Source organism: Zea mays, chromosome 2 (genome assembly GCF_902167145.1).
Source record: "Zea mays cultivar B73 chromosome 2, Zm-B73-REFERENCE-NAM-5.0, whole genome shotgun sequence".
Classification (NCBI taxonomy): Eukaryota; Viridiplantae; Streptophyta; class Magnoliopsida; order Poales; family Poaceae; genus Zea; species Zea mays.
The window spans coordinates 45824809-45850216 of NC_050097.1; the positions used below are offsets into that span (position 1 = coordinate 45824809).

Consider the following 25408-nt stretch of genomic DNA (forward strand, 5'->3'; position numbering starts at 1 on the left):
GCCCACTACTGATCAGGGGTTCGTAGGCTGGCCCCCGAAGGGTTCGACAGCCGCCTCAGAGCACGCAGAGCGAGGGATGACCCTGGGTACGTTCGATACATAACCAAGGCTCGGGCTACGCTCCCGAGGTACCCTAGGACATTTCCGAGACCAGCGGGAGTGATTTTCGTAACGGAATCCCACCAGAGGGAGGCATCGAGCCCTCGGACCCCGTCAAAAGGGGACCGGGTCCGGCGAATCACCCGCAGGTACTTTTGGAGTGCGCCTCCGGGCCACTAGCCGACCCCTAACGAATGGGGCACGGGCGTCCACTCGGATTACCCGCTAGCAACTCACTGGAGACACCATGTTCGGCGCCCTCCGAGGGCAGCATGGCGCTTTCCCCCCCCCCCCTCCTCCTTGCGGAAAGGCGACACAGGGGCGTATGAAAAAAGCCGAGTCTGTCCTTGACCGTCCTCTCGCTCTGTGCGAAGGCTCGGGGGCTGCTCTCGCGAACCCGGCTCTGGCCAACCCGTTGACAGCGTCAACATACCAGCCCGAGAACTTGGGACTCGACTATGTACCCGGTCTTTGTGACCACCTCAACGGGGAGTAGGTTTGCAAGAACCGAACCTTGGTAAAACAAATCACCGTGTCACACTCTTCATTTGCTTGTGATTTGTTTTTGCCCTCTCTTTCGGACTTGATTTTATTTTTAACGCTAACCCTGGTTTGTAGTTGTGCTTAAAGTTTATAAATTTCAGATTTCGCCTATTCACCCCCCCCCCCCCCTCTAGGCGACTTTCACCCATGTGCAATGAGACAGATGTACTAAGCTCCAAGCAACCTCCGGTCATCCTTCCCTCAATCTCCTTTCGTAGTTGCTTTGTTTCTTGTTTATGCTTACTTTGGAATTTTGAAATTAAAAGATTCGCTTCTTCAGCTACAATTCGGGTCGTCCTGGTGATTCCTGCCTCTCCTAAGTCTAGTCAACCCAGCACAAATCTCAGTGTGCTTCTCGTCAACCGGCCAGTTAATAGTTGGCAATGCTAGAGATTGAATATCCAGCTGTAGCATAAATCACAGCATCCACAAATTTATAGCTTGCTAAGAAGGTGATAGGAGATGATAGATTGATAGAGTTTTGCATACCACTGCGCTTTCTTTGAAACTTAAGACCAATTCAGTTACTAATAACATCTTTAACTTAGATTGATAGATGTTTACAAGTATTTGCTGCACTTGATCTGGTTTTTGGTGTTTGAGAACTGAGAATAGAATTTTTGGTTGTACACTTGATTTGTTTTGTTTACAAGTATTTGCTAAACAGAGAGCTGTTTTGTTTACAAGTATTTTGATTGTACACTTAATCTGGTGTTTTTGTAAATTGAACCGAGAACTGAGTTGTTTTGTTTACAAGTGTTTTTGGTGTTTGAGAACTGAGAACATAATGGGTGGCTGCAATGGACGCTGGTAAACTGGTAATGCATACTTTAAACTATAATTTTATAAAGTGTTCTTGTGCCTCAGTATCAATACTATAATTGTAATTTATAATTTTGTAAAAGATATGTAAAGGATAAGTTATTGTAATTTATAATTGTATAAATTTGGATTTTGTGTAATTTATGGCGTTATAATTTATGGCATTGTAATTTTAGAAATATAGTTGAGTCGTGCAACTTAAAGCTAAATCCATACAACTTACCTAAAACAGTGTTGATCCTAACTAATTGAGGACAAACAACCAAACAAGAGAACTTATTTTGGTTTGCATCAATGCATACAGGTTAAGCCCAACCTGCATCTCGGCTTCGACCAGGATCTGCTGATCCTAACAACCAATCACATGGAATGTGAATCACTGTAGCCCGTCTGTCACTGTAGCAGGCGCAGCCACGAGTATAGGGGTAGGAGTAGCAGGATACACCGATACATATCCATCTGTCACTGTAGCCCGTCGTGAATCAGATGCTCTCACGTGGCCACAAGGCGCACTCCAGAGTCCAGACCGACTTGTTCCCTTCTTGGACTCAGTAAAAAACTATACTGTTTGACATTATTTACAGATAAGTTTGAAAAGAGATGAGATGGGGTATCCGATGGAGACAGCCTTACAGAAACTAAATTCAGCATGTCATTTCTGCATTTGTGAAAATTTGACTTGAAAATGGGTACATTTGTGAGCATCAAAGGGGCCCAAGGTAGGCCAAGGACCACTATATCCTCAAGGAGTTCCCACTGAGCAGACCCCTAGCACCTTACATCAACGGTTGCAGGTCATTTCTGCATTTCACCTGGCAAGAATGGAAACGTGCATACAGGTAAGTAAGACACTGTCTAGCAGTGTACCTAGCTTCATTCAATTTTGAAGATGCCTGGAAGTCTGGAACATGAAATTTGCCTATCAAGTGATCACAGCACAAGCATCGTGTTTGCTCCGTCTTTCACGTCGGAAAGCATCTTCGTTGCTTATCACACGAGGGATATTCCATGTTCCATATGCATGGCCTGATGTTTTTCCGCCTGCAATAGGATGATAAACAAACATGACAGTGCTCCAAATATAAAAACAGGTCAGATGAAGAAACAGACCCAAAATGCCTTTCCTACCTTCCTTCGTCGCTTCCTCACATCTTCTCCAGTAACTACCTGAGAGACTAGGATCCAGTTTCTTGGAGAAGCTCTCGTATTTCTCTTCAGCCTCGCCTATGCACTTGGCCTACAACAGCCATGGCAAGTATTACCATCATAACTTATAAACAGTATTGTTCAACATATGACTAATCAGTATATCCAGTACACTTATCACAAGACTATACAAGACAAATATGCCTTAGGGGCATTTGCTCCCATGCAGTGCAGTCATCCCCATGCACATCCAAGTGTCATGGGGATGGGAGCACATGCCTTTAAGGGCGAAAAAAACTGTCGTTACCAATAATACATAGACCTACGGCCTATCTCTGTAAGGCAAAGATACATCTTTTTCGAATAAACAAAAATGAAGATGGGAGCCCGTTCCTATCTTTAAGGGGATACATACGAGGCTGGAGTACTGTGCACAGCAGGAGTTTGGTGATCTGGTATTCTGGCTTTTAAGATATTGTACTTTGGTCCATTTTGGACTCTTTTCTTCTCTTAATTTAATGATGCGCACCTGCGCGTTCAAGAAAAAAAAAAGTTTGGCAACTCCATTTTTTCAAGAGATTCTCATTTTCCTGAACTAATTTCTCTTGGGAAAATGGAAACTCCTTGGAAAAATGGGGTTGCCATACTTATTTTCTCACTGGATTTGTAAACCTCCTCCATTTTCCTATGAACCCAGTCAGCTAGTTAATCATGCCCATAACAATAGCTTTGGCTCGGTGAACAACAATCATATGAAGTTAAAATCTACAAGTCACCAATTGGAAAACAAACAGGACACATGGCTGATTTTCAATGAAGACACAAGAATATCCTAAGAAGAAATAGCCATGTAGACAGTAGCTGCAGCTATGCCCAATAAATGGAAAATGAAGTGGAAATGAGCCAATGAGGAATATATTTTTCTAATGTACAATGGCTATCAGCTGCTGGTTCTCAGTTAACATCCAGTGACTTTGAAACTCAACCTCCAAGACATGTTACTTGAGATAAGACAGCAAGTCCAAAATAATTTCATGGAAGTTCCAACCATGGGTAACCAGTATTTACAGAAACAGCACAAAGCTCTACATCTTTGAGGGCAAGACTCCAAGTATTTCTTCTTGGAAGCAACAATTCAAAAGTGAGCTAATCCTGCATTTACCCAGAATACAAGAACTACATCCTCTGATTGACATGGTTCAGTTTTATATAGTTTCTGAGTGGCGAACCCAGCCCTCAAGTTTAGGGTGTGCCTAGGGGTGGAAACGAGCTGAGCCAAGTTGAGCTCGATCAATTAACAAGCCAAGCCAGGCTCGGCTTGTTGCTAGCTCGCCAAGCCAACGAGCCTAGCCATAAACGTGAAATCGTTGTCCAAAATATAATATAAAATCTCAAAATCAATTTAAGTAACCTATTTTAAATTAGTAAAATAAATATATTACTAATATAATATATAAAATATATTAATTTTGTGAAGTAATCTCAAATAATATAAACTAATCGTTTACTTGGTACTAACACTATATACTAATTAGGATTTTTATGTAACAAATTATTGTTGGGTCGAGCCAGGACTCAGCTCGCGAGCTGTAGCGAGCCGAGCCACCACGAGCTCGAGCTTTTTTCCAGCCCTAGGTGTGCTAGTAAATAAACTTGGAAAAATAAACAACAACCAGGATTTGAACTCTGGCTAGCTAGTTCAAAAGCAACACTTAGACCACTAAACTATCTGTTCTTTTGTGTTCTTAGGGTGTGCCATGACCCATATGGACCACCCACTGGGTCCGCCCCTGAGTTTCTTTTTTAGTGTACCGTTTTTTATTTCTTTTACATAACCTTGTATTTTTGTATTTACATATAAAAAATGAAAAGATCTTTCTGTGGGAAACTCACCAGTGAAAAATAAAGACAAATAGGACAAATCAAACCAAGCTGACAACAAAACTTTTGTGGACAGGACTCTAGTATACTGAATGTTGTAGCAACATTTGGAATTTCAAGAGTTTTTCAAAAGCACTAAATTCTACTCTATTATATTATTTATTTATTTGCAATATCAGGAATTTTTCATTTGTGCTTATCCTGATTCATAGATAGGCTAGATTGCTAACTACAAGTACTCCACAATTCAATCAAAACCTGTTGTACTGAGTTCAGCGGTTTTGTGAATCGACCTAATTTCCAATTTGCCTCAGACAACGCTCCCCCTGTTTAGTTTGGTTATTGAGGGATAAACAGGTACCCGCTAACAGTATCTTAAATTTTGAAACAAGATTATTGATACATAAACAAAATATCAAAACGACACGCAACATGCTTATGCCTACGTAACTCACAATTTTGCAAGCAGGAAATAAGTTGAATATCTGATAGCATTTGAAAAAAGGAATGAAGGAGTGACATTATCAGGAGAGATATGTGCTGTTTAGTTAAACATATAGACTGTCTGCTACCCACCAGCATATTCGGTGCCTCTAATGGTCCATATATTGCAGCAAACATGCGAAGGATATTGAACGTATTGTTCATAACGTCATCCTACAAAACAAATTGAACTTCTTCAACAGTTAGGCCTACACTCACTAGTACAGCTAAGATTATACGATACCATCAGTTTCGGTAGCCCAACTTACCTCATAATCATACCTGCAAGATATTCAAAAACAAGTCACGGGTGAAACAGCTATTTCAATTGATGACATGGTTTGTGAAACAAATAAAAAAAAGACTGAAAGTTATTCATAGTGTCTGTCCAGCACATGGTGCATCTAGGCTTATATTGACCCCCGAGGACTTATATACACTTTTTTCTCAAACAATGCAGGAGAGCTGCATGTCATTTGATTAAGAAGGAAAAAGGTACAGGATTGTATATAACAACGCTACTAATCTGATGATTTTCCCATAAATCACACTAAGGTACACTACAAAAGTGCATAAGTTTTTGGGTTTCTATATCCGCAGATCCTTTAATAGTTAGATTACATGATAACTAAAACACAATTTCATTTAAATTAAAATTATTGTTTTCCATTTACATACAACACCGACATCTCAATAGAAGCACTAGTTCCATCTTAACCCATGCACTACCTTGCCTCAGATTTTACAAATTTACCAAAACATTAATGACAGATTTTTAAGAAGTAGGCAGTTCCTACCATTTTGTTATGCTGTGATGCATGGGAATAAGATTCAGAGCAAACTCACAGGTCATCAGATATCTCAACCAAAAATTCTGAAACTGACAAGAAGTCCATATGCAATTCATTGACCTAATAAATAAACAAGAAAGAAAATGATGTCAAGTTTTAACAATAGAAGTCAGAATAGAATTTAGTAGGTTATTGAAAAAGAGGCATGCATACATGCTGACCAGTAAGTTGAAACATCAACAGGTTAAGAACTCGATAGTCAAATGATTTCAGATGGATTGCCATCATAACATCTTCAATCGAGATCTACAGAAAAATAACACTAAGCATTATATATTTTTTTAACTATGCAGGAGAGTTGCATGTCATTGCATTAAGAAAGGAGAAAAACAGTACAATACATAAGGGGAGGCATGAGGTCCGCCCCTCATGACGCCAACATACTAAATTACAAGCGTGCCACGCGCAAAGACAAACCAACGACCCTACAGGGAAAGACTAGGCGTCCAGTCTTCGCGCCCCGCCGAGCAGCTTCTGGAGTGCCGTGTTACAGGCTAAACACCAGAGCTCACTCTCTGCACCCACTTCTTGGCAAACTGAAGGGACACTAGAATTAAAACCCTCAAACACACACTCATTCCTATGCTTCCAAATAGTCCAGGCCACAAGGATGACTAGGGAATTAAATCCTTTCATCTTCTCCTTTAGCAAACTGCTGGCAGCCCAACACCACCAGGCGGAGAAAGTTCTCACATCAGGCTGAGGAGCCATCACCTGCAGGCCAACACAAAGGAGGATTTCGGTCCAAACCTCCCGGGAGAAGACGCAAGACACAAGAATATGCTGTACATCCTCCTCAACCTGATCACAAAGGAGGCAAAGGCTGTGGTGCGGCAGTCCATGTTTTGACAAGCAATCTGCTGTCCAGCATCTGTTCTTGACTGCCAACCAAATGAAAAACTTGCACCGAAGGGGGGACCACGATTTCCAAATCCTTCTCCAAGGTGCAAACTTAACTGAACCCACGAAGAAGGTATTATATGCAGATTTACTAGTGTATATCCCTGAATCTGTGAGCTTCTACGCGTGCTGATCTGAAACTGAAGGTTGCAAAGTAACACCATCAACTGACTCCCAGAGCCTCAGGTATTCGACAAGCACCTGTACTGTGAGGGCACCCTGGATATCAGCAATCCAAGTCCTGTTGCTCAAAGCTTGAGAGACAGTACGTTGTCTCCTTGCTCGTTTAGGAACCACCTGAATAAGATAGGGGGGCCAGCTCACCTACAGTGCTGCCTTGCAGCCAACGATCAGTCCAAAATTTGGTGTTCTCCCCATTCCCAACCTTGGTCTCCAGAGCAACATCAAAGAGAACTTGGGCATTACGGGGCACCTGAAATGGCAGCCCATCCCAAGGTCGAGATTATATTTGAGGTTGCCAAGAGGAAATATTGTCTATGTTCAGTTATAGATTTGAAATATAAAATTAAGTTAGTTATTAATGGATTCACTTTAAATAGTATTAAGATAGTTCGTTATGTGGCATTCATCGCTTCCTCTTAGTATCAAGAGCATACAGCTTTTCCAAAGAAAAATGACGATAAACAGGTCTGATCAAATTCAACAGATGATCTACTGAAGCATCGCTATTATCAGGATACTTAGTTGTTTTTAAATTACAGCAAACAAAGGTCTCTCCTTACCTTCTCATTTCTTAGTAATGCTTGGCAGAGCTTCCTCTCTAGAGACCAATACTGAATGCCTGATTTGAGTTCAGTTCGCAATCTATAAACAATAGAAAATGAAGTGAGTAACTAGCTCAAATATTAGTGAATATATTACATATGTACAAGTACATAGAGGAGAAGATTCCAACCGGTCTGTCATTAATCCTTGGCACTGAAGAAGCCCTTCAAGGGGTTCAATCATTTGAGACAAGGATGTCTCATTGAGAGATTCTTCTTTCTTTCCCAACACCTGTATGGTAGATAGGGATGAAATTGGACGAAAACGGATACTTATTCGGATATTATTTTTTGTCTTATTTCTTTGATTGCAAATAAATAGAATATAAAATCTGCAATGCAAATTCATATTCTTGTTTATAGCATTGAACTTGTAAAGATTCATAAAAGATAAGCCTCAAATTTATCATATACTCAAATGATAGATATAAAAGTCAGACACAAATTCGGATATTGTTTCACCTTTTTTGTTGTAGGGAGCAAATAATGCATAAAACAATTTATACAAAAAATTATTCTTATTTGTAATAATGTGCTTGATAACATAAGAAAAGATCAGCATCAAATTTCATATATATCTATTTCAAAATATTAAATTTTCCATAACAATTCGGTTATCCACTTTCATCCCTAATGGTAGATAAGGCGGCTAATGTATACACTATATACAGGGCCTATGTAGATCAGATTTAGCAAAACTTGCATTCTATATCTCTATCTTATTTCACTACAATGCAGGTCTTACTTTTGAAGTGTTGTCATCTGGGACTACATGTAAACAGTCTTCATTTGAAGCATCTAACTGCAACAAGAAATGTTTAGTTTGTTCAATGCAGAACATAAGCCATAAGATGAAAGTTTGAAGCACATTTCAAGAGGTTGAAAAAACCTGATATATGTAACTCTCTGTGAAAGAAAGAACAGGTAGATACTTGAAAATGGCTTGTGGCTTGTTAACATCCAAACCATGAAACATAAAGTACGACCTACACTGTTTTCTCAAGAAGGAAAAAAGGGACTTTAGGGAAACATAATTATCAGGAAGTGCTCAAGATAGACTCATAACCCCCCAAAAAAGACATGTTTGAACAGGAAAAATCAAAATTTAGAACAGCATGTGACCCAGTTTCTCTATAAGACTAATAATGGAACAACAAAATACATTCAAAGATACCTTGCTATTTTTTATACGGGCTTAATGCCTCTATAAGCGGTTCAATTGTTTTGTAGCACTTGCATTGCAAAATCTCAACAAAAGGCAGTATGACAGTGTTTTTTTAGCAAAAACAGTAAAGGAATCCCCTAATGTGCTAAGATTTTATTGATGTGAGAAAAGAAAAGGTAAACAGGTTTCTCTTGAGAAAAATAAAAGAAGAAAAACTAAAAGGCAGCCCAGAAGACCTGGGTCACTCCAGGATTAATTCATGGCAGTGTTTCCATTAAGGATTTTTACGAGTACCAACTACAAAGAATACATACAAAATCTTCAAGCGTAGACTTAGCTCTTGCCATCGCATCAAAACCAACCATCGGCATAGCTTGAACGGTTGATTTCTCGGCATGCATCTTAAACTTCTTAATTGGCTGGAGTGAACCTCCAGAACATATATCTTTATTAGCTGCGTTTGAAAGGGTCCTATGTCTTATCAGAGTTCCAGACCCAATCAACAAGAAAATTTCCGGATAAACTCATAAGGTTAATGTAAGATCATCATTACTTCACAACTATTACCACTACCTTCCAGATGGGTGAGATGCTGCACTTCTTCCAAAGTATTAGGAGTAGCCTAATAAAAGAAGTCTCAACTATAATTTCTTCATAGAAAACACATAGACAAATATGAACTAAAAGTTAGACGGTGTCACTTAGATTACCTTTCTTAATAGCTCAGAGATCAAAAGGAACTTATTCTCCAGGGTAAGAGAATCAAACGGTTGCACCTACACAAAAGATTTTGTGATCATAATTTTGGAAGTAGTTCTCGGTGCTTCTTTCTGTCCCATTTCAAAAAGCATGGGAATACTTGATGTTTCAGCAGGAGATACCCAATTCAGAGGAGCAACGAGAACAGCAAAGCAAACTAGTGTGATGAATCTGATCATTAAGGCAAGGTTGCATTATTGAAGTCTGGTCATGACCAATGTGACAAATCAATCTGGTCCAGTCTCCAGTTGACCATGCCTACTCTAGTGGTGTAAGCTCCTTCGGCCAGGCATTTAGCTAACTGGATTAAAACTACGAGAGGAGAGCAGCGAGCACACGTCACCAATCAACAGCAGGTCAATACAAAATCCAACAACTCATCAAATCAATCGGAACACTTCAGCGAGCTACGCGTGCGTAAATGCACAATCGAAACCGTATTCGTCGAATAAACCCATGAAAATGCTAAACGAACAGCATATACGCGCCTTAAATCCATGGCCTAACCAAAAACCACCACGAAGGACGAAGGCAGGGACGGGCGGCGGAGGGAGCACTATGCTATGCTAGACACAGTCCGTGTCATATAAAAACAAAGGGGAAAAATCCATTTTGCCTGCTTCGGCGCACTGGTAAGGATCCGATTGAATTCGTATATACGGTCATACGGAGGAAGAGGGGCGACCCCCAAAAACCGTACCATGAAGAGGAGGAATTGGGCGAGGAAGCGGTCAGCGGCAGCGCCGCCGCAGCTGGAGTCGGTGTGGGAGAGGCCGCGTGAACTCATGAGGGACAGCACCCTCTGCATCTTCTCGAGCTCCAGCAGCGCCTCCATTGCTGCTCCTCCTCGCCCTCCCCGCTTCCGCTTCTCGCAGTATCGCGGCTTCGCTTCGAGTTGCTTCAGGTTTTGTTCGAGACTTGCAAAGTAGCAAACAGAGAATGGAGGAGAGCGGAAATAAAAGAGAAATGAGGCTGAGGTTAATGTGTGCCCCCAGTTGGGAAATGCAGCGTTGGGTTCCAAATTCCAAAATCCTGAGGCCTTTCTCCTCATTTTCTCAAGTTGGGCTTGGGCTAAACTGGCCATCAGGAAGGAGCAAAAAGCCAGCAATCCTCTTTTTTTCATATTTTCGGCTTAACGAGCACTCTAGCAGGTTTGTCAAAAAAAAAAAAAAGGTGCCGTTACCGATCTGAAATCCACCTTCGAACGTAATTTCAACTGTGTGTGTGGCTCTTAGAAACATCAAAGGTGTCATTTGGTTGAAATATTGGTAACATAATAGGTAACCGATAACGTTATATTATATTTGTTTAAATCTAATCATAATTGATATTACGCTAAAAATAGATATCGACTTATTTAAACTTGTTATCATCAGTATTCGAGTGTGAATTACTACCGTTACCATTTACGTTACATTCCGTTAACCAAACGGCATAAGTAGTTCTCAATTGTAATGAGTAACAACATTGCAGTATCAGTACGGGGACACACGTGTAAAATTGGAGTGCGTAGAGTTTCTTCTAGAGACGTTGGCAGCACATTATAATGCTGAATTCCATTTCCATACACGTGTAGAATTGGAGTGCGTAGAGTTTGTAGAGACGTTGGCGGCACATTATAATGCTGAATTCCATTTCCATGTTCTAATGTCTAGTCCAAACCCACACAATTTTGTTATAAGTTGTTCGTTTCGGATTAAAGTCAACTATTCGAACTGTCATAGCTGTAATCTATGGAAACAAAATATTATAAAAAATAATATAAATTGTTTCGGATTAAAGCGAAGCCAACAACGTGGAAGTCTAGCGCACGCCTACTGGTGCTACAGTCAGAATGAGTTCGACTTTTCGAGATCAACCTGCCAAATTACGGGTTTCTTTGATACAAATAAATATCATCCTTGTTGATTACATAAGTAGAATCTAGAAAAGAAACATCTGAGGTAAGTTTTACCTGTGTTTTTTTAAAGAAGGGACACTCATCGAAAATACTCCACCGTCTTAATTTATAATTCGTTTGACTTTTGTGGGGAAGATTGATCGGATTGTCTTATTCAATTTTTAAGAAAAAATAAATATTTCAAACACATATTTAAAGTATATTATATGTTAAACGATACCAGAAGAACATAACAATAATAATGAAAAACTTAATAAGACGAGTCAATAAAACTTGATATAAAAAAGTCAAACGGGTTATAATTTAAAACAGAGGGAGTAGGATCTTTAGCTTAGTGAAAAGACTTCTCATTACTTAATTAGGTTTTTCTTACGAGAGGTCAACTATTTTAATTTTAACTAAATATATATTATTTTTAACTTTAACTAAATATATAAAATATCAAAAATTATGGTACATAGTTAATATTACTATATAGATCTTTTAATCTATTTTTAGAATACATTTATTCAAAGATACAAATTACTAATATTTTATATTTCATGTTACAAAAAAATCGTAGCATGAAAACCGAGGAAGAAGATAGTGTTAACTGTCTAAGGTTGTCTCCAGTGGATATGGTAAAATTCTAAACGCCAGGCCGTCTCGAAGTATTTTGGGCCCAGTACAAACCATGAAAATAGACCATATAATCTATAGTGCATAGAGATAAAATTAACCTAAACTATGCCCTTTCATATTTGATCTATTATCATATCCTTGTCCTCTTGTTTTATCTATTCCAAAGCTAAGATTCTTCGGTTTATTTTGCAAAACATCAAATATTTTTTTTGCTATGTTACCAGAAAACTCAAAAAAATTAGGCTCCAAAAATTTGGGAGCCCCGTATCGTCGGTCCACTTTGCGTTGGGCAATTGACAGGACTAATAAAAACGCACTATATAATATTATTTATAGAATAAAGTTTGAATTAGAAGATAAAATAGAGCATAAGTATATAATACTATTTATAGGATGAAGTTTGAATTAAAAGATAAAATAGAGTATAAGATAAGAAATTTATCGGAGATATGCTAAATAGGACGGCCTTCAAGTCCGATAGGCTAAACAGGATGGCCTTCAAGTCCGAGCAGGCCATCCTCCTACAGCCAACCAAGTCGACCACAGTCCACAGGTGCCCATCCTCTAGAAACTCGGTTTAGCCGATTTTTTCGTTAGCTAGGCAACCGATTTAGGCCATATTCGGTTCTACCCAATCCATATTGATTGAGGGGGATTGATGGGGTTTCAATCCCTAGTAAGTCAAAAGCTCCTCCAATTCGTATCAATCCCCTCCAATTTATATGGATTGCAAATAACCGAAAAAACCCTTATATTGTAAATTGGTTTTGATCTATTTTAACGTGGGGACGTCTTAGATTTACATTTTAGTGGTATAAGGTCATCTTCTATATACATGATAGGGTTATAGTCAACTGAGATCTCAACTTCCCATCACCACTATCTAAAATACTATACTCCTCGTCAAGGGTAAGGAGTTCTTGTAACGCTGAAAAAATATTTATGAAACTACCAGCAGAAGCGTCGTCATCTGATTGACTGGTTCAAGAGAAAGGTCCGTGTATACTAACGACGCGCTGAAAAAGAAAAAACTTAGACCTGCCTACCCCATTCAACGATCAACCGCTCTCACGTGGTCATCACGTGGCCGCAGCTTCAACAGAATTTTCCCGCAGCCCGCGCCCCACCAAACGGCGGCACGCAGAAGGGAGGGAGGCCCTCCCGCGCCGGCGCGACAGACGGCCACCCCCAGCTCCAGCTCCAGCTCCAGCCCCCGCCCCCGTGCCCGATCAAAGAATACCGGGCAAAACCACCGCCGTTGACCCCATGTCACACGCCGTGTCCGCTATCCAGTGTCCACGCCTGCCGCCCGCCAGGCTCCAAACGCACCCGCCTTTTGCGGGCCCTCGCCCGCGACGACGCACACAATACATACATGTAAACCGGACTCCGTTTGTTTTTTAATATATATACGTATCTGAGGCGAAATATTTCGTCTTTCCTATAAAAATAAACCGATTGTAAAATCTAAAATCCTTGCATTCCAAAAAGCCCTGCCCACGGCGTGGCTTCACCTTCGCCCTGCGCGGCTGCGCCCCTGCCCTTCCACGACGACGACCACGACCACAGCAGTACAGCACCCCCGAGTCCCCGACCCCGTCCTCGGCGGTGGCCCGCCAGGCCTTCTTCTTTTACGTTCCCCTCTGACACGGGTTTCTTTTCCTGGCCTCGGAGTCCGCGCCGGCCGCCTCGTGCCCGACCCGAGGTGAGAATTCACTCGCCCGCCCACGCACCTTCCTTGGCTATAGATCCTTCTTCCCCGGCTGATCTCTCCGTTGCCACTCCCTGTGACAGTGGCCTCCATGTGCGTTCTTTTATTGTTTGACTATTTAGTCCGGCGATACGGTTTCCTCAACTGGGATCCGCCATCCACCTCGCAGATCGGATCTCCTTCGAGGCCGGGCTCAGGCCTCAGGGGTGCCGCCACCGCCTCGTCCGTCTCCAGGGACCGCGAGCTGTCCCCTCGCCTCCAGCGCAGCCGCTCATCCGCCGGCGGCGGCTCCAAGGCGTCCCTGTCCCCGGAGGTACTGCACACCACCGCCTTTTGTTGCCATCTCCCACGCTACGTTACGCACGAAGCCGAACGCCTTTGGAACGGAGTCAAGACCGATCAGGGGCGCCGGTATATATTAAGGACATTACAGTTTGTTTTTTTCTAACGGCGGCGGCTCTTGGTTTCCTGTTCGGCAGAGGCGGCGCGGCGTGGGCGCGATGCAGCAGCGGGTGGCGCAGCTGGAGGAGGAGCTCCGGAGGGAGCGGGAGGAGAAGGCCCGGACCGTGAGGGACCTCGAGGACCTGAGGCGGGACGGCGGCGCCAAGGGTGTCGCGGACAAGGTGCACCTTCTGGAGCGGGAGGTGAGCAAGTCCAAGCAGTCGGAGCGCAAGATGCTGGAGTCGCTGATATACCAGACCAAGCAGCTGGAGCAGACCAAGATATCGCTCGAGGAGGCCAAGCTGGAGATGGCCACGCTGCAGCAGCAGGCGAGCAAGAGCCTCGCGTCAGCCCGGCGCGGCGGCGTGCTGGAGCAGAGGAGCGTCAGGGACCTCATGTTCGGCGGCGCGGACGAGGAGATCATGGTCCTGCGCGCGGAGCTCCGGGCGGCGGTGCAGGGCGAGGAGAGGAGCCGCAAGGCGCTGGACGACCTCTCCGCCGCGCTCTCGGACGTGACCGCGGAGGCCAGGCAGGTCAAGGCCTGGCTCTCCGAGGCGCAGGCCGAGCTGGAGGCCGCCAACGCCGAGGCCGGGCGGCTGCGCGCGGCGCTGCGCGGCGCGTCCGACGAGCGCGACCGCTACAGGCTCGAGGCCGACGAGTGCGCGGCGGCCTGGGGCGACAAGGAGCGCGTGCTCCTCGACTGCGTGCGCGCGTCCGAGGGCGACGCGAGCCGGGCGCGGCAGGAGAACACCAGGCTGGTGGAGTCGCAGCGCGTCGTCCGCGACGAGAACGCGCGCCTGCGGGACATCCTCAAGCAGGCCGTGGCCGAGGCCAGCGCCGCCAGGGACTCGCTGGAGCTCGCCAGGGCCGAGAACGCGCGCCTCAGCGCCGCCGTCGCCGACAAGGACGGCGCGCTGCAGAGCCTCCGCCAGGAGTACGAGTGCGTCAGGGTCAGCGAGGCCGCGGCGCAGGGTAGCCTCAGGGAGCTCAACAGCCTCCTCGCCGCCACCACAACGACGGCGTGCAACACGCCCGCGTCGTCCGCCAAGACCGCCCCCGCGCCGGGCTACGGCCTCGATCAGCGCCTTCCGAATGGCAGCAGCAAGAAGGGAACGCCGCGGTCGGCGTCGCAGCGGTGGATGCCTGACAAGCCACGGACGCCGAGCAGCCGGCGGACGTACTCGATCGGCGAGCCGGGTAAGCTGACGACTGGCTTCTCGCGGTCCGCGCGGATGGGGAACCTGAACCCCAGGGATCGGGTGTTCGCGTCCCTGAGCAACATCGCCGACCTCAAGTCCGCGGCGGACGCGGCGACGGAGGACTTGGACGACGAGTTCGACCACATCGACGAGAGCCACTACGTTGACACGGAGGACTCCACGAAGCACAAGAAGAGCCTGATATTCCGCAGATTCGGTGATTTTTTCAGGAGGAAAAGCCTCTATAAGCCGAATTCAGCGCCAGTACACACACTCTAAAAATCTTTTCTTTTTTTCTCCGCCCCATGGATACACGCTTGTAGTTCCGTTGTGTTCTTGTTCATCTGAATACACGAGAAATGAAAAGGTTGTTGAATCAGATCTGCTCCTTTCTCGTGTTGAAACTTCGATCGTTTCCAGGACATAGGGCATGACGTGTATTGAAATCTGATTATCTGAAGCCTGAAGGTGACGATGTAGTAAAGATTGGAAGAAGGTGCAGCTTTGTATACGTTTCAGTGTGGCCTTTTTTTTTGACATTTAAAACATCTAGAACCAAAACGGAAGGTCAACTTTTGCTACGGCGGCCATTCTGTCAGGTGCTGATGTTAATTAGGGCGGCATATTCTCCGTCACGCACTGAAGGCGTTTGCTCGGAACCTTCATTGTAACCATAAGCCCTTCGCCTAGCACATCTGGCTATCAGTATCACCACTGAGAAGGGGGAGCAAAGAGGCCAGGCTTTTCCGGTGTTCCTCCATGCCTCGTTTGATCGGGCAAGCAGATGATCATCGTCTAGGACCAATGTTTTCCTTAGAATTCCATGGAAACAAGCTTCCTTCTTTAACCATTTCCACAGCTGCAAACGGCGCTGGTGCTCGCTTCTGCCTGAACAATGATCGAGCAAATCACGGCGCTCTTGGCTCCTGGCGTAAACAATCAAGCTTCGTGCCTTCCGTGCTGCAGCGCGAAGTAGATAGGGGTCTCCTTTCCGCGGCGTCGGCTTCTACTCACCTCAATGGCCTATCGAGAAGACGGAAACAGATGGCATCTCGCCGGTTTTCATTCGACTGCTGCCTCCTGTTGTCCTGCCTGTATGTAATAATGTAAACAGAGTTTTCTTTCATCCGACTGGGATTCGTGACGTGACGTGGATACTCTTGGTGTCACCGATCATTCGACAGAAGCTGGGGAGAAGAAAAAAACCTTAATAAAAAGCTTAGAGAAACAAACAAAGCTTGCCCTCTATCAGAATCAGACGTGAACCTAGGCCCATTGGTAAAGAGCCTTGCGCTTTCAGTTAGCAGTCGATGTCTTCTCTTCTGGACGCCTGGTGAAAGCGTTACTGCTACAAGAAAAAACCCGACCTAGTCAATGGAGTCGTGAATCATCGTGAGTGACGCGGGGGGGATCTGTTGTAATGCTGGCTGTCAATGCACTGAATCACCTTTACTTCGTTCCATGAAAATCGCTGGTAGACATGGTGTTCGCAAGCAATTGAAAAAGGCATCCACTTAGTGGAGTAAATGCTGTTGATACACGCTGATTCAGTCCAGATGGGCGTCGATTTGATTATCAGTTTCGTTTACTGAGCACGCCTCTGTCGACATCTCGGGGAATTTGCTCCGTCAACACTCAACATAGCGTTCGCGTGACCAACCGAACACGGACACACGCACGCACAAATTAATCCAATCTGAATTTAGGCACTGTTCGTTTCTTAGTGTTCGAACCAGAAATGAGCCGGCGTCCGCGGTCCGGACGGTCCGCGCCTGTGGGCCGGACTGTCCGCGCGTGCGCAGAACAGATTAGGGTTCCGAGTTTTGTGCTACGGTTGTTACCTATATTCGCGGGATTAGCTCGGAATTAGTTGTGTAAAGGGTCCAGACCCCTCCTCTATAAATAGAGAGGTCTACGGCCGATTTGTAATCATCAACAATCGAATCAATACAACTTTTATTCGCATTTTATCCTAGGAGTAGTTCTAGTCTAGTTTAGGTTTAGCCTCCCAATCCCCAAATTCTTCGTCTCTCTTCGGCTCTACGTCGATTAGAGGAGTCTAGGTCGGCCGGCCCGAGCCTAGACACCACCTAGGATCTCTCCTCCCCAACGGGGTCCCTCCCGGGAGCGAGATCCAGGCGCCGCCGGCGACTTCCGCCGCCTCTGCGTACGCGCGGACCGTCCGGCCCCCAGGGCGCGGACCGTCCGGCCGTCAGGCAGAGAAGCCCTAGCCGCGCACCAGGCCGCGGACCGTCCGGCCCCAGGCCGCGGACAGTCCGCCCCTGCGCAGAGAGTATCACCGTGCCTCGCACCAGGCCGCAGACCGTCCGGCCCCGCGCGCGGACCGTCCGCCCCTGTGCAGAGAGCACCGCCGCCGGTTCTTCTTGAGTATTTGGCGCTCCGAAAAGGCATCAACATACTTTTTGGCGACTCCGCTGGGGAAGACATATCTAAGCTTATCAAATCGGCCCTCAATGGCCGGTTCAAGGGATAGCTCTGATATTTCTCCAAGCAACATCATAGAGCCGACTTGGGAAACCTTGCCGGCTGACGAGCAGCTCCAGTTTGAGGAGCACCAGGAGCGGATGATCCAGGAGGCGAAAGCAAAGTTCTTGGCCAACTTCAAAGTGGACAGGAACAACAAAGTCGTCCGACATCGGGCGACGGATCCGGCTTCGCTCAAAGTAATACCAACGATCTGCAATCTCTTAGAAATTATGTAGAAGATCAGCGTGAACAAATGCAGAACATCATAGGGGGTATGCAAAGCGATCTTAAGAGACTAGTACGTGCATTTGATAAATCTAGTACCGCAAATTTTCCTTCGCACGAGGTTGAGTTAGGAGATAACGCGTGTAACACATCGGCTACAGGTTGTCACGACCAGTCACAACCCCTTTATGGGATGCCGATGGACACATACCCTAAGCAACCGCAAATCGGCAGCAAACCAGCCGATCTGCACATGCCCGGACCGTCCGCACGTGAGCGCGGACCGTCCGGGCCAGCAACAGTCAGGCCTATTTTTAATGAGTTACCTAGATATGCGCCCGAGCCACCACACACAGCACAGAACCCAAACTACCCAGTCGGACGGTCCGCATACTACGACGGACGGTCCGCATATAACCACGGACGGTCCGGGTACGTATCCGGACAGTTCGCGCATGAGTCTTTTGAGGAGGATTATTACATGAATCCTCGCCCGTCCCAGCAACACTTCCCATCACACTATGCGATGCACCAGCCCATTAATTCAGGATCCAAAGCCCAGGAAAGCTTTCCGGCCCCACCTAGAAGGTCGGAAAGAAACGATCAAACCTATGATCCATATAGGGCAAATGAAAATGCACCACGTAACTCAAACCAATGGGGGGAAAGACAACATGCTAATGTCCAGCCAACCCCACCTATGTTTGACCAGAGAGCCGGTGGTCTCGCACCGGCTGCCATTGATATAGTAAGGGAAGAAATAGCCGGGGCATTCCGAGATAAGCTCGGAGTAAGCATGGTCCCTGGGGGGCAATCATATCGGAAACCTTATGACAGACGATTTGATCACCACCCATACCCACAGGGAACCAGGATACCCGAATTCGCAAAATTTTCGGGTGATCAAGGGAAAAACACACGTGAACATATAGGCCAGTTCTTAGCACAATTGGGAGAATTGGCCGACACAGAGGCATTTCGCGTACGTTTATTTTCATTATCGCTAACAGGAACCGCGTTTGCATGGTATGCCACTTTACCTCCTAATTCCATTTCATCATGGGGGGATCTAGAACAAAAATTTCATGATCATTTTTTCTCCGGTGATTATGAATTGGATTTGGTAGATTTAGTGTCATTGCGACAGACAAAAGATGAATCGGTTAATGATTACATCCGGAGATTCCGCGATACAAGAAACCGATGCTTTCAAATTCATTTAGCAGAAAAACAGCTAGTAGGATTAGCCTTTAATGGTCTACGATATTATTTAAAAGAGAGATTAGAAGGCATCCAATTTTTTACACTAGCACAGTTACACCAGAGGGCTTTGGCTTGCGAAAGCCGGAGCAAAGAAACTGCTAAAACAATGCGTCACAACGTACATATGGTAGAATGCGACCAAAGTAGCTCAGATGACGAATCAGCGGAAGTATATGCTGCTGAAATGGTTTGGCCAAAACAGGCCAAATCTTCGGCTTGTTCCTCCTTGCAGCCGGTTCAAAAGAAACGGCAAGAGGAGGTTAAGTTTACGTTTAATGTTGGTAAGTGTGATAAAATATTTGATGAATTACTCAAAAATGGCAATATTAAAATAAATCACACTGTTCCATCCGCCGACGAGCTAAAACGTCGTGCGTACTGCAAGTGGCATAACTCATTTTCTCATGCCACTAATGATTGTAATGTATTCCGACGACAGATTCAATCGGCCATTAATGAGGGACGATTGAAATTTCAGGAAATGCAGGTGGATACAGAGCCCTTTCCAATGAACATGATCGACTTTGAGGGCAAGAAAGTCCTAGTTCGGCCAAACACAGCCAATAAAGACAAAGGCAAAGAGACAATCATCGGCAATGCTAAAGAGGCCGATGGGGATCGTAAAGTTTCTTGCAGGAAAGTGGTGGCCGAGAAGACTCCCGATGGAGGGGAGACTCTAAAGGTGACCATCACAGCCTCCAGTACTGGGGGGCAAGCACAGATAGGGAGACAGATGCAGGAGCCCGTGCTGCGTATCCTGGACGGTCCGGCACGTAGGCGCGGACGGTCCGGGACCCCACCGGACGGTCCGGAGAGCTCCGGCGGACGGTCCGGCCGTACTCAGGATTCACAACGTCCACGTACTTTCAAACCACGACGACCAGAGATAGGTACGTGGAAAACAAATACATTCAAAGCAGCTGGTCGGTTGGTTAAAGCCGGCCCAACTTTTGATCAATTATTGTCTAAATACGTAAAAAAGAAGGCCGACCCCAGTGACCCGCCAGCAAAGCGACCCCGCTCACCCATTCATGAGCAGCGTCAGGTCAGACCGATTGGACCACCCCACCAATCGGAAAAAATGAAAGGTCATACTGTACAAGTGAGACCTAACGTACCTGCATGGACACCTCCACCTCCATATCCACCTATGCCATATCCATACACATATTTACCTCCGCCATATGTCCCAAATCAAATGTGGGGCATGCCACCATATCCATTTGGGATGCCACAGTACCCTGCCTGGGGGGCACCCCAAACATCTGTTTTTGACAGGTTGACGCCACCAGTACAAGACCGATTAAGCACTGCTCAATCCGGTCACCAGGCACAAACCCAACAGGATTGCCGGACTACTCGGCCTTCCAGGCCGACCAATCCAGCAAGGGGCATATGCCTGTAGCAACTCAAAGAACAACAAAAAAGGACATCATCAAAATAGGCACTGCAGATGTTGTCATACAGGGAGACAATAAAGGGCCGATGATTTTCGGCGAATCGGCCAACACAACAGAAAAGGATACAACTACCATTAAAACAGCCGATCCAAAATACTCCATGCCTCGATGGTGCCCAGCGGGATTGACACGATCCCAAAAGAGAAAATTACAGCGCCTAAGAGCAAAGGAGAGCCAGGAGAAGGAGGCGGAAAAGACATTTAATGACACACATCCACTATACCCGCCACCGCAAAAGAAATGGAGACCGAAGGCCGTTGAGAAAAAACAAACGGCCACAGAAATAGAAAGTCAACCTGCACCAGGCGCGGACCGTCCGGCCCCCGCGCGCGGACCGTCCGGCCCCCGCGCGCGGACCGTCCGCCGTTCACCAGGAAGTCTCTGGACAACCTGCACCAGGCGCGGACCGTCCGGCCCCCGCGCGCGGACCGTCCGCTGTTCACCATGAAGTCTCTGGACAACCTGCACCAGGCGCGGACCGTCCGGCCCCCGCGCGCGGACCGTCCGCCGTTCACCAGGAAGCCTCCAACGACACGACAACATCAATGGAAGAGGACGACCTGCTGGGAGAAGACCTGGTCGACTACGAGGCTTCTCCAGAACGCCCAGGTATGGATGTAAATATTATTACATTTTCTGCCGATTGTACTATTATCGGCGGCGATGAACCTGTTGTTGCCCAGTTTGATTTTGGTCCTAAAGAAGCCGCCTTTACTAAACCAAAAGAATCGGTAAATCATTTAAAGCCGCTCTTCGTGCGCGGCCACATTGATGGGATACCGATTGCTAAGATGTTGGTAGATGGAGGGGCGGCTGTAAATCTAATGCCTTATTCATTATACAGAAAATTAGGTAAACAAGATGACGAACTTGTCAAGACCAACATGACCCTCAGCGGTGTTGGAACTGATAGTTCGATCAAAGCCAGGGGAGTCACGTCCGTTGAATTAACCATCGGGACTAAGACCCTTGCTGCTGCATTCTTCGTCGCTGATGTAGAAGGAAATTACAGTTTAATCCTAGGCAGAGATTGGATTCACGCCAATCAATATATACCTTCTACATTACATCAAATGCTGATACAATGGGTAGGCGATGACATAGAACAAGTACATGCTGATGTATCGGCCTGCATCGCTGTGGCCGATGCCCCTGTAGTCTGGACGTATGAGACTGCTACATGTCTCACAGGAGTAGACTTTTCTGATTATCAATTCATAAGTATAGATAAGAAAGGTTTCATTCCTGTAATGCTAGAGCCGATGGAAAATCGGCTAAATCCTAAATAAAGTTAAATGATGAATACACACAAAGTTCATGAGTCTTTGGTCACGGACAGTTCGGCCGCCAAGGCCGGATGGTCTGGTCTTTCACAAAAGAGTTCGGACTTTAAGACCGAACATCTACCACAACGAAAAGACAGTATTACGGATGATCCGGTCCCCGAGACCGGAAAGTCCGCCATCACACAAAGATCATCTGATTCCTCTGTGGGGGACATGATAGAGGAATTCAGAGATCTTGATAAACTAGGACAGGGGTTTACATCGGCCGATCCTTTGGAGGAGATTGACATAGGAGATGGTAAAACTCCAAGGCCGACTTTTGTAAACAAGACCCTGGAGACCGATTCTAGAAATGAGATGATCGGTCTATTAAAGGAATATTCAGATTGCTTTGCTTGGAATTATACTGAGATGCCTGGATTAAGCTGAGAGATCGTAGAGCATCGGCTGCCTATTAAATCTGGTTTCAGACCTTTCAAGCAAAGAGCTAGAACATTTCGTCCGGATCTTCTCCCACGCATCAAGGACGAAATCCACCGGCTGCTAGAAGCTGATTTTATCAGACCTTGCAGATACGCAGAGTGGGTCTCCAATATTGTGTCGGTGGAGAAGAAGGAGACAGGTAAACTTAGAGTATGCATTGATTTTCGCAATTTAAATAGAGCAACTCCTAAAGACGAATATCCCATGCCCATAGCCGACACATTAATCAATAATGCATCAGGAAATAGAATTATTAGCTTCCTTAATGGTAATGCCGGATATAATCAGATTTTCATGGCCGAAGAAGATGCGTCTAAAACGACCTTTATATGTCCAGGCTTCATTGGTTTATTTGAGTGGGTTGTCATGACATTTGGTCTAAAAAATGCTGGTGCTACTTATCAGAGGGCTATGAATTTGATCTTCCATGAATTGTTAGGAAACACTGTGGAAGTTTACATTGATGATATTGTAGTCAAATCGGCTGAGTTTAGTTCTCATATAGCTGATTTGCGCAAGGCCTTTGATAAAATGCGTCAGTATGGTTTGAAAATGAACCCACACAAATGTGCTTTTGGAGTGTCGGCTGGTAAGTTTTTAGGATTTGTCATACATGAACATGGTATAGAGATAGACCCTGACCGAATCAAGTCTATTCGGAATGTGGGGCCTCCGACCTGTAAAGTCGAGGTACAGAGGTTCCTCGGCAAGGTGAATTATTTACGAAGATTTATTTCTAACCTAGCCGGGAAGATTGATGCGTTTACCCCTATTCTTCGGCTTAAGAATGATGCCGAATTCACTTGGGGGGCAGAACAGCAAGAGGCATTTGATCTCATCAAAAAATACTTATCTTCGTCTCCCGTATTAAAAGCACCACAAGCAGGAGTGCCATTTCGATTATACATTGCAGCTGAGGATAAGGTCATTGGGGCTGTTCTGACACAAGAAACTGAGGGGAAGGAGCATGTTGTGGCATATCTAAGCCGAAGGTTGGTGGATGCTGAAACAAGGTACACTTTTATTGAAAAGTTATGCTTATGCTTGTTTTACGCATGCACCAAATGTAGATGTTATTTACTGTCTAGTCATTGCACTGTTTCTGGTCAAGCCGATGTGATCAAATACATGTTGCATAACCCAATTATGAGTGGTAGAATTGGTAAGTGGGCTTATGCACTAATAGAATATGACTTGGCCTATGAACCATTGAAATCTATGAAAGGCCAAGTCGTAGCGGATTTCATTGTAGAACATCGGGTTAATGATATTCATGAGCTAGACATGTCATACCTCACTATTACTCCTTGGACTTTATATTTTGATGGATCGGTTTGCAATGAAGGGCAAGGAATTGGCATTGTACTTGTTTCACCAAGTAATGTCTCCTTTGACTTCTCTAGCCGATTGAAAACTTATTGCACTAATAATCAAGCTGAATATGAGGCCCTCCTATTCGGTTTAGAACTTTTAAATGGTATGGGAGTAAAACATGTGATGATATTTGGTGATTCTCAGCTGGTTGTCCAACAAGTGTTAGAAGAGTATCAATGTTTTGATAGTACTCTAAATAGTTACCTTGAGAAATGTTGGAGCATAATCCATTCTTTTGACGAATTCAGTATTCGGCATATCTCTAGAGTTGAGAATCATAGAGCTAATGATTTGGCACAAGATGCATCTGGTTATCGGATAAAGAGAGGGAAGTTTCACAAAACTGAAAATCTGATAACCAGTACAAAGCCAAATTCCCAGGTCGCGGACCGTCCGCGTGATGACGCCGGACCGTCCGGGGTTACCAGAAATGTTCTTTTCCTTAATTCGGCTGACAATGAAGCCGATGCAAGTGATTGGAGGACACCTATACTTAATTATTTACGAAATCCCAATATCAGGACAGATAAAAACATTCGGCGAACAGCTTTCAAGTATGTTTTGATGAGTGATGAACTTTACCGCCGAACAGTCAATGACATCCTGCTTAAGTGCTTGGGCTCAGATGATGCTATATTAGCCATGACCGAAGTACATGAAGGAATTTGTGGTACCCATCAATCAGCTCCAAAGATGAAGTGGTTGTTGCGAAGGTCTGGTTTTTATTGGCCTAGTATGACAGCTGATTGTTTCAAATACTACAAGGGGTGCCAAGTGTGTCAAAAATTCGGCGACCTACAGTTGGTCCCTGCAGCCGAATTACATCCTATCATCAAGCCTTGGCCATTCAGAGGATGGGGATTAGACTTTATTGGGGAAATTCATCCTTCATCATCAAAGGGGCATCAGTTTGTGTTAGTTGCCACTGACTATTTCACCAAATGGACTGAAGTCGTTGCTCTAAAGAACATGACGCACAAGGAGGTAATTGAGTTCATAACTGAGCATATTATTCATAGATTCGGCATTCCCCAGACCTTGACTACAGATCAAGGTACTTCTTTTATGTCAAAGGAGGTACGTGAATTTGCTGAATTATACAGAATTAAGCTGCTTAATTCGTCGCCATATTATGCTCAGGCCAATGGACAGGCCGAGTCTAGTAATAGGACGTTGATTAATTTGATAAAGAAGAAGGTATCTGATAATCCTAAACATTGGCATCAGATTTTGTCTGAAGCTTTATGGGCTCATAGAATATCTAAACATAGTGCTACTAAAGTATCTCCTTTTGAGCTTGTCTATGGGCAGGAAGCAGTGTTACCTGTGGAAATAAGTTTGAATGCTGTCAGGTTTGCCAGACAAAATGATCTAACTGCTACTGATTATTATAATTCAATGATGGATAATATTGATGAGGTGACCGACAAGAGGATGATAGCTTTGGGAGCAATAGAAAAGGACAAGATCATGGTAGCCAGGGCCTACAACAAGAAGGTCAAAGCAAAATCATTCCAAGTAGGA

The 25408-nt window shown here is 45.0% G+C and overlaps 2 protein-coding genes across 8 annotated transcripts; one reads left to right on the forward strand and one right to left on the reverse strand.

Annotated features, from left to right (window-relative positions):
• Positions 1-1995: 1995 nt before the first annotated feature.
• Positions 1996-10441, reverse strand: LOC100277765 (uncharacterized). Of its 5 annotated transcripts, NM_001151251.2 has the most exon segments (15): positions 2016-2276; positions 2384-2505; positions 2593-2701; positions 5068-5148; positions 5244-5256; positions 5821-5885; positions 5979-6071; positions 7469-7550; positions 7642-7742; positions 8256-8312; positions 8400-8501; positions 8990-9129; positions 9249-9297; positions 9386-9451; positions 10135-10360. In NM_001151251.2, coding segments are annotated over 14 exon segments (1212 nt in total). In that variant the 5' UTR covers positions 10270-10360; the 3' UTR covers positions 2016-2276; positions 2384-2386.
• A 2975-nt stretch (positions 10442-13416) lies between these two features.
• Positions 13417-15766, forward strand: LOC100384264 (Myosin heavy chain-related protein). Of its 3 annotated transcripts, none has more exons than XM_008670257.4 (3): positions 13417-13660; positions 13750-13979; positions 14146-15766. In XM_008670257.4, the coding sequence occupies exons 2-3, from the start codon at positions 13758-13760 to the stop codon at positions 15583-15585; spliced, it is 1662 nt and encodes a 553-aa protein (XP_008668479.1). In that variant the 5' UTR covers positions 13417-13660; positions 13750-13757; the 3' UTR covers positions 15586-15766. The 3 variants fall into 3 exon arrangements, with proteins under 3 accessions (XP_008668479.1, XP_008668480.1, NP_001170300.1); XM_008670258.2 differs by having other exon boundaries at positions 13420-13660; positions 13836-13979; NM_001176829.1 differs by lacking the exon at positions 13417-13660 and having other exon boundaries at positions 13747-13979; positions 14146-15684.
• The last annotated feature ends 9642 nt before the right edge of the window (positions 15767-25408 follow it).